Source organism: Myotis brandtii, unplaced genomic scaffold (assembly GCF_000412655.1).
Source record: "Myotis brandtii unplaced genomic scaffold, ASM41265v1 scaffold1169, whole genome shotgun sequence".
NCBI classification, from domain to species: Eukaryota; Metazoa; Chordata; class Mammalia; order Chiroptera; family Vespertilionidae; genus Myotis; species Myotis brandtii.
In genome coordinates, this window is record NW_005354047.1 from 58,114 (window position 1) to 66,020 (window position 7,907).

Genomic DNA, 7,907 nt, shown 5'->3' on the forward strand with positions numbered 1-7,907 from the left:
GCTATGCGCCCTGATTGGGAATCGAACCCACAACCTTTTGGTGCACGCAATGACCCTCCAACCAACTGAGCCACCAGCCGGGGCAGCTGTCTGTGTTTTTATTTGCTAAATCTGGCCATGCTAGTCAATGAGGTGTAGGATTCATTTCACTGAAATCCAAGAATTCCAGCTTACCTCCATGGAAATACCTTTAAAGAGACACAACCCTTAACTTACACATACACACATCAGACCACAAGATGCAGAGAATCGCTCTTCCTTTAATGTATGTCATGTTATTTTGACAACCTTCAGGTCAAACTCAGATTCTCAGTTATAAGCGCATTGGCTCGTTTTATCTGTGGAACAGATGAGGCCTCCTGCATGAGAATGACCTTGGGGTTGATCTGAAGTGTTAGAAGCCGTGTCTCTTGAAGTATTTGGCTCGTGCAAGGACATCATTGCAGAAGTCACAGCCCAGGTCCTGGCTGCTTCTGACATAGCTGGGCCCTCCGACGTAGGCACAGAGCCCCCCTGCAAGGGCGAGACGGGTTAATGCTGACCCCACAGCCCTCAGTGCTTCAGGGTGCTCAGCAGTCAACTTAGATTCCCTTCCTCGTGCTCACCAGGAAGCAGTGAGGTCAGGGGGAATCCGGCACCTGTATTACATTGGTCCCTATTGTTCCCTGCCGTAAAGCACCGACCCTGGGCTCCCCCTACCTCTCAGGCACTGGTCGGGGCTCCAGGTCGGGAACCTCCTCTGGATGTCTTTGATTCTAACAGTCAGGACCTCAGTCATCTGGGACAGCTGCGACTCGCTGATCCAGGTAGTAGGGGCATAGTGGCCAGTGTCCTAGAGGGGGAGGGCAGAGGAGAAGCCAGGTGAGCCGGGTAGGCGGGTGATGTGGCTTCCTACTGTCAGTGCTTTCTCACATCCCTTCCCTTTCTCTCCTCCTCCTGCGGAAGAACGAAGGCCACTTCCCGTCTCCCTGGGGACCAGCAGTAAAGCGACAAGATTCGGACAAAGGAAGGAAGGAGCAGACAGGCGCCCGCTGCCTTGGTGAGAGGCAGGCTGGAAGCCACGCTGACAGGGAGGGGTGGTTCCTGCCTGATGCCCTCCTTCAACGCCACAACCACAAACCCTCCAACAGCCCAGAAAGGGCTTCCTATCCGGACTTGTAATTATCCTTCCAGACAATCCGAAGGTCTAAAGGTACCACTAACTTCTGTCCCACACCCCTGGTTACCATTCCATATGTGTTTCACCATATTTAGAAGAAGTATCTGACTCAGGGAAATTCTTTCTTCATCTTTAAAGGAGATGGACTCATCCTTCTCCCAAGAACAAGGTTTTACAAAGGAGGCAGAGCAGGGCGGCTGGGACGATGCGGCCCTCAACCACCCAGGCTGTCCTTGGTCCCAGGCTGCGTTTTCCGGCTGCCCTGTGACTTTACAGCAATGGCAACCTTCTCATAAACTCACTTTCTCATCGGCCCAAATTCATCAGATTATTGGATACTTTTAAATTGTATGGTGTCATACAAAGCACTAATGGGAAGCCAATCTAAAGTTCATTGAGGAATACTTTTTCCTAAAAGTTTAAGCAATGACTGCACTACTGACAGGTTTCTCAACAACTATCACAATGTGACATGTAATAGAAAAGACTGTGGTCCCATCATCTCCCCTGCCATCACCCATTCTCCCCGCACAGTTAATTCCACAGCAGGTTAATTATGACCAGCGCCCTGAAGTCTATCAGGCAGATTCCTGCAAAAATAAAACTTGAGGCCCTGGCCGGGTCGCTCAGTTGGTTAGAGTGTTGTACTGATACGTCAAGGTTGCCGGTTTGATCCCCGGTCAGGGCACATACAAGAATCAACCAACGACTGCATAAGTAAGTGGAACAACAAATCAACGTTTCTCACTCTCTCCCTTTCTCTCTCTCTCTCTAAAAAAAAATCAATAAGTAAAAAGTTGTTTTAAAAAGCATGTGACCTTCAGAACTAAGAACTTTGTGGAAAGACGGGGATAAAGGAATTTGAATTTGCTGAGAATCTACTTTTTCACATGATTTCATTGAATCTTCGTAACAATTCTGAGGGTGGCATTTTCTAGGTGAGGAAACTGAGGCCCAGAAAGATTAAATGCTTTATCCAAGGTCATGTGGCTACGAAATAGAAGAGCAAGGATTCGATCTATGTATTTCTCTTGCAGAGCCTCACCAGAAACCCAGAATAGGGTACCAATGATGACACCCTGGACACGCCTAACTTACTTGGAAAAGGAATTGTGGCTCAAAATGAAGCAGCAATGGTGCTGCTCGTCCCTCTCAGGCAGAGAGCCTGCGGGGCTGCCCCAGGAGTACCATCTGCACAACAAATCCCAAGGTGCCCTTTTGGAGCTGTGCCAGGCAGCACAGTGGCCACCTGGAGGGTTACCTGCACCACCCTGACTCCATCATCCACATTGCCAGCCTGGACCAGAAGGTTGCCGCCAGGATACCCCCTGGACAGGACACCAGCGATCACTGCAGGATCCACACAGTACTTTTGGCCAACGGTGCGCATCATGGGTTGATATCTCAGGAGGTACGGCATATCGATCTCAGCCAGCCTCTCAGAAGCACGGACTCCTACAGCAAACACAGAAGGAAGGTGTGGCTTGGTGTGACTTACGCCGAAACGGGAGCTCAAAAGGAGAGAGAAAATACACGCCAAGCCTCCTGGCAGCAGCTGAGGACTGAGAAGCCCGCGTTCGGGTCTGAGACCTCTGGTGGCCATTCCCGGAACTGAGATTAAGTTCTCCTTTGAGCCTGAGTTGGCATCCCCTGAGGCAGTGTCCTTTGTGGCCACCAGCGCCTCAGCTGGGGCAGCTCGCCTCCTCCCGGAGAATCTCATGGGCACAGGCCCCACTGGCCCCATCCTAAGCATCCAAACAGACTTGCCCGGTTAAATGCACGCCCATCAGCTACAAGAAGCACATGATGTGAGGGAGGAATTCTCCCACACCCTTCCAGAGGTCCTCGGAGAGCTTTCCTGACAGGCGTGCTCACGCTAGCCCACCTTTCCACCCTACAGTGACTCCCAGCAATCATGCGGGCTTAACGCTTTAGGAAATACCAGAGTGCTGGGCAAAGTGAAAACCAAGCCCACTTCCCCCTGCAGCCCACTTAACCTTCTCAGCACTTCTGTGGTTTCAAAAGCACCCTCGTGCACATGACGGACCAGAGTTCGCAACAACACTGTAACGTAGGTACTATTATCCCCATTTCAGCAGAGGCTCAGGGGAATTAAGGGACTTCAGAGCCAGCACTCAACAACGTCTTTGGACTCCATGTCCAGTGCTCTTTCCACCACTCCGTAGGGTGGGACTGTGGGAAACAGTGGGGACCAAAAGGGTATGTTGAGAGGATCAAAACCTGTAGGGAATGCCTGGGGGCATCGGTGTGGGGCACCAGGGCAGGGGCAGAGTCCTGTTGGAGCCACCCTTGCCTGAAGGAATCACTTTCTGAGAGGAAGGAAGAGGAGGAGGGGGGCGAGGTGGACAATGAGGTTCTAGCTACCACAGTAGTTCAGGCCTCGGCGTCTTCCAATCCCACAAGATGCCCCGGGCGTGTCGAGGGTTCGGATGTTTCCGTAGCATCCCCAGTTGCCACTTTCAGATGAGTCTACAAATTGAGAAAATGTCAACCTAAGACATTGAACTAGAGCAGTTCTGGCCATCCTTCTGCCCGTGAATGCAGCGACATGAATAAACAGAGCTGTACTGAAATCTGCAACGAGAAGTTCACTCCGCAATGGAAACCCTCCTGCAATTTACAGTACACTGACTAAGAAATCATCACAGAACCTCCTGGGTACTAAATCCTCACCTCAGATCCTGCAGAGGAACTGCTGGCGCATGTCTCCTTGCAAAGCTCTGGGGTTGTCCAAAGCTGTTGAGTGGGTGTCTTGGGGTCAAATCAGAGATTGTGCATCCTGTAAGCTAGGTCTTATCTTCATCGGATGTGAACTCTCAGCACTTCTCCCTCCCATACCCCTAACTTGTTGGTCTGTGAGATACTATGTTTGCTCTGGAGAAACACGTATAAAGCCTGGGCCTCCCTGGGCTCTCAGCCCAGACCCCAAGCAAAGCGACTGCTGGTAAGTGTGACTTGGAGCTGGCTTCCCTGCTCTCGGCGCACAGCTGCATGGGTGCTTACGACCGCAGACGGGGAGGGCACGTGGTGAGGTTCGAGGCCTCGTCTCCACGTGGGGCTCCCTCCTTCCACTTCCCTCTCTCTCTCTTTGCCCTTTATTCTCACTTTCTTTAACTACCACTCATTCCTGGCACTGAAGGGGAAGAGAAATTTTACACAAAGACCACTAAGGAGAAGGGCGTTCCCGAGAATTCACCACGCACATCGGAAGGAGGGCACACGCGCCAGTAGTAAGATACCTACAGGTGGCAAGAAATTGCCCCTTGAGATCATCATCCCACTGTTATAAGCCTGTAAGGACTTCTTATTAGATCACTCTTTTTGATATGTTTTATTCTTTCATGAAATTAGCTTATATCGTTAAATCTTAATGAGTGCAGGTCTATTGCTTATGATTATATGTGTTCTGCATGTTTACTAAATGTAGTTTAAGGTTCTCTTCTAAGACCTTTATAGGGTTGAATCTGAGAATACTAGTATTTTGGAGTACATACTTCTACTCTTAAAATATTTGATGAATAATCTAAGAGAAATGAGAAAATGAAATGACATGGTCTTTCGTGAGTATACTCAAAACTAAATGAGTCAACGTGCCCATTTTTATAAGGACACCCTACTTTTGTAATTGGTGACAAATACCCTTCAAAGTAGCTAGTTGTGTCATTCATTGCTCCCTGCTTCCTAGACGCTCCCTAACCACATCACATGTCCCTCCAAGTTCTTTATACTGCATTCCCAAAATTCCTTATAGGAATTTAAAAATATGTGTTGAATGAATAGGTCAACAAATAAGTGAATGAATGTAAGACTGACCCCATCTGAGAAATCTGTAGAATTTAGAGCCAGGGAAAGAAATTGCTTTTCTTGAGGAACTATGCTTTCTCTCTTTATTTCTCTAATAGCATGTACTTTTCCCTTTTTGCCCAGCTACAAGGAAACAGGACAAATCTGAAATGCAAGCATTGCAACTATGTCCGCCTCGATGGTTAGCTTAGTCACATCCCCTGGACCCCCTCAATGCTAGTTTTCTACTGAGTTACATTTGTCTTATCGTTGTAAGCTGCCTCAACCCCCCCATGGAAATATATGCTCCATTAATTAATTCAACAAGTACTTTGGTGGAAGGGTTTCTGTAGAGAAACGATGAGCAGTTACCAATGGCAACGCCGTGCGACCGCCCCCGCCTTCGGGAGAAGCCCTCCTCCTGTCCCCTGTGGGGCCGGAGAGAGGCTGCTCCTCAGCCCGTTACTCCTCCAGGAGCTGGCGGACAGCTTAGGAAAAATAACATTTCCACTGCAGTCTCAAGGATCCGAGTACCACTAGGACCCTGTGCGAATCCTTCCATCTCCAAGGTCATTTGGGAAAATGAAACACACTCACCGGTGAGGGCAAGGAGGCCCAGAAGCAGCCACAGCACAGACATACTGATGATCCCACGCCACGGTCCTAAAGTGATTTTAAAATACAAATCAGCTCCAAGATGTGAAAATATCAATTGGCGCCATAACAGCATGCAATGTTCCTATGGAAAGGTGTGGGGAAAGGAGAACAAGTTTCCCCAGGAACTAAGAAAATCAATGACTTGAATCATAACGAAAAAAAGCAAAGCAGGATGCTGCTCCACCCATCCTCTCCATTGGCTTAAAATGACGAGACGCCTGCTCGGCCCACAGGGACCAGGATGCCTTGGCCTCAGCCGGATCATGGTGCCCTGACTCCGGACCCCGAACGGCAAGTTTCCGATGCATGTGCCCGGCCCCAGTAGCCTCATTATTATCAAAAGATAATACAAAAAGGGGAGAACTTATGTCCGTGTTTCTCTTCATTGGGTTCCTCCTTCAGGTGAGAGGAAAGGTCACTCTCCCCTCGGTGTCTTGGAACATATTCTTTGCTTTGGTTGTCAGACGGCGCTGTAAGACATTGCCCACCGCTCTAAGCCCAGCCTGGGGGCTCAGACCCTCTTGGCCCCTTGTGCCACGGTGCCATTCCCACTCTGTGAAACTCCTGGGCAGGAGCAAACCTGGCCCAGGGGGGTGGAGAGACAGGCTACTTCCACCACAAGCTGAGTCCCCGTGAAGGCAGGTCCTGGGCAGGGGCCCGGGAGTGGACCCCGAAGTGCTCACTGCAGGGGAGACCTGACAGTGGTCACCATCGAACACTGGCCTCGCACTTGCTCTCATGCACTTTCTCTTTCATCCCAACATTCCTCCAATCACCGTTCACATGTCCAAAGAGCCTGGTTCCCCCACCAGCTGCCAAACGAATACACCAACGTCAGGCAGCCTAGTTTCCTAGTTTGCCGTTGACCCCGGGGAGTGCTGGTGGAGCAGCCCCCTGCCCCCCCACCCCCCCCCCCCCACCACAGTTCCTCCCACCGCAGGCGTTCCCATCGCCTCCCTAGGGCGGCTGAGCCTGGCTACCTGTCATTTCGAATCATTACTATCATTACAGGTCGGAGTGTGCATTTAAACGCGGCATTCGTCACTTTCATCATGCTTTTCTCATCTCTTTTGTGTCAAGGTTGTTCTTATGGGTGGTTCCTTGCAAACACCCAGAGAGATTACGTCTCAAGACAAAGGAGAGACTGTGCAGGGGGTGCTAGACTTTTTGGTGGGGGGATCACTTCGTAAGTCCAACCACTACAGTGTCCACCTGAAAATGCTATCACATTGGATGTCAACTATAATGGGAAATTTTTTAAAATTCAAAACCAAAAAGATGAAGGAGTAGTGAGGAAGACATCTGAGTGAAGGGCTCTTACACGGAGGGGTTGTGTGTCCCTCAGACGCACCATTCGGTCTTCTTCCCTGCAGCGTTGAGATGCTCTGCCTGATTCCCTGGAGTTGAGCAGAGAATGTCATGCTGAGTCCCAACCCCAAGAGGATACGGGGGCTGGAGTTTTGGCTGGGTCTGCAGGAACTCTCTGTTCAATCACCCAACGGGAGTCATTTATTCAGCACCACTGACCGAGAGAGGACACTCAGTCCCGGAGACAGAGTGGAGAAAGAGCCACTTCCACGAGGAAAAGCTCAGAGAAAGTTCATTTTTACAGAGACTCCCCCCTGGCTTTATGGAAAGAACCCTGAGAAAAAAGCACTGCTCGCGTCCAGATGCTACCCCCAGGGCATTTTGCTGCTTTTATCCAGATGCTACACTCAGGGCATTTTGCTGCTTTTCTAGGGGGAAAAAACAAACGAAACAAAAAATAACAGCACTTCCTCTTGGAAACCCAAGTGGAAGAATGGGAAGAAAGTCCCTCATTCTCCAAGCCTAAGGAAATGTCTGCTGAGAAAGCACTTGAATGAAAAGTCTAGGTCAGTGGTCGGCAAACTGCGGCTCAGCAAACTGCGGCTCACGAGCCACACGCGGCTCTTTGTCCCCTGGAGTGTGGCTCTTCCACAAAATACCGACTTCTGCGCATGGGCCACGAGGTTTCAATCGCACTGTACATGCGCGCCCGCACATGATATTTTGTGGAAGACCCACACTCAAGGGGCCAAAGAGCCGCGGTTTGCCGACCACGGGTCTAGGTAAATACACAATTACTTAGAAACACAGAGTTCCTTTCTGTCGTTTCTCCAATTACATCAGGAAAGAGCAAGATGCAACAATGGGCATGAACACCACATGCTGATACCAGCAGCTCCATGACCCAGCTCCACAGGAGCGAGAAAGTACTCAGTGTTTGGAAGGGATTGCCAGGGCATTGCTGGGCTGTTGCGGGGGC

General features: G+C 50.1%; 1 protein-coding gene across 3 annotated transcripts in view; it reads right to left on the reverse strand.

Annotated features, from left to right (window-relative positions):
- Positions 1-257: 257 nt before the first annotated feature.
- Positions 258-7,907, reverse strand: part of LYG1 (lysozyme G-like 1) — a 10,461-nt gene continuing 2,811 nt past the window's right edge. For all 3 annotated transcript variants that reach the window (XM_014529788.1, XM_014529793.1, XM_005858350.2), the window contains 5 exons: positions 5,561-5,626; positions 3,545-3,649; positions 2,421-2,614; positions 700-832; positions 258-513 (listed from right to left, as the gene is read on the reverse strand). In XM_014529788.1, coding sequence (XP_014385274.1) covers positions 395-513; positions 700-832; positions 2,421-2,614; positions 3,545-3,649; positions 5,561-5,603 — 594 coding nt within the window. In that variant the 5' untranslated portion in view covers positions 5,604-5,626 and the 3' untranslated portion in view covers positions 258-394. The remainder of the gene's footprint in view (positions 514-699; positions 833-2,420; positions 2,615-3,544; positions 3,650-5,560; positions 5,627-7,907) is intronic.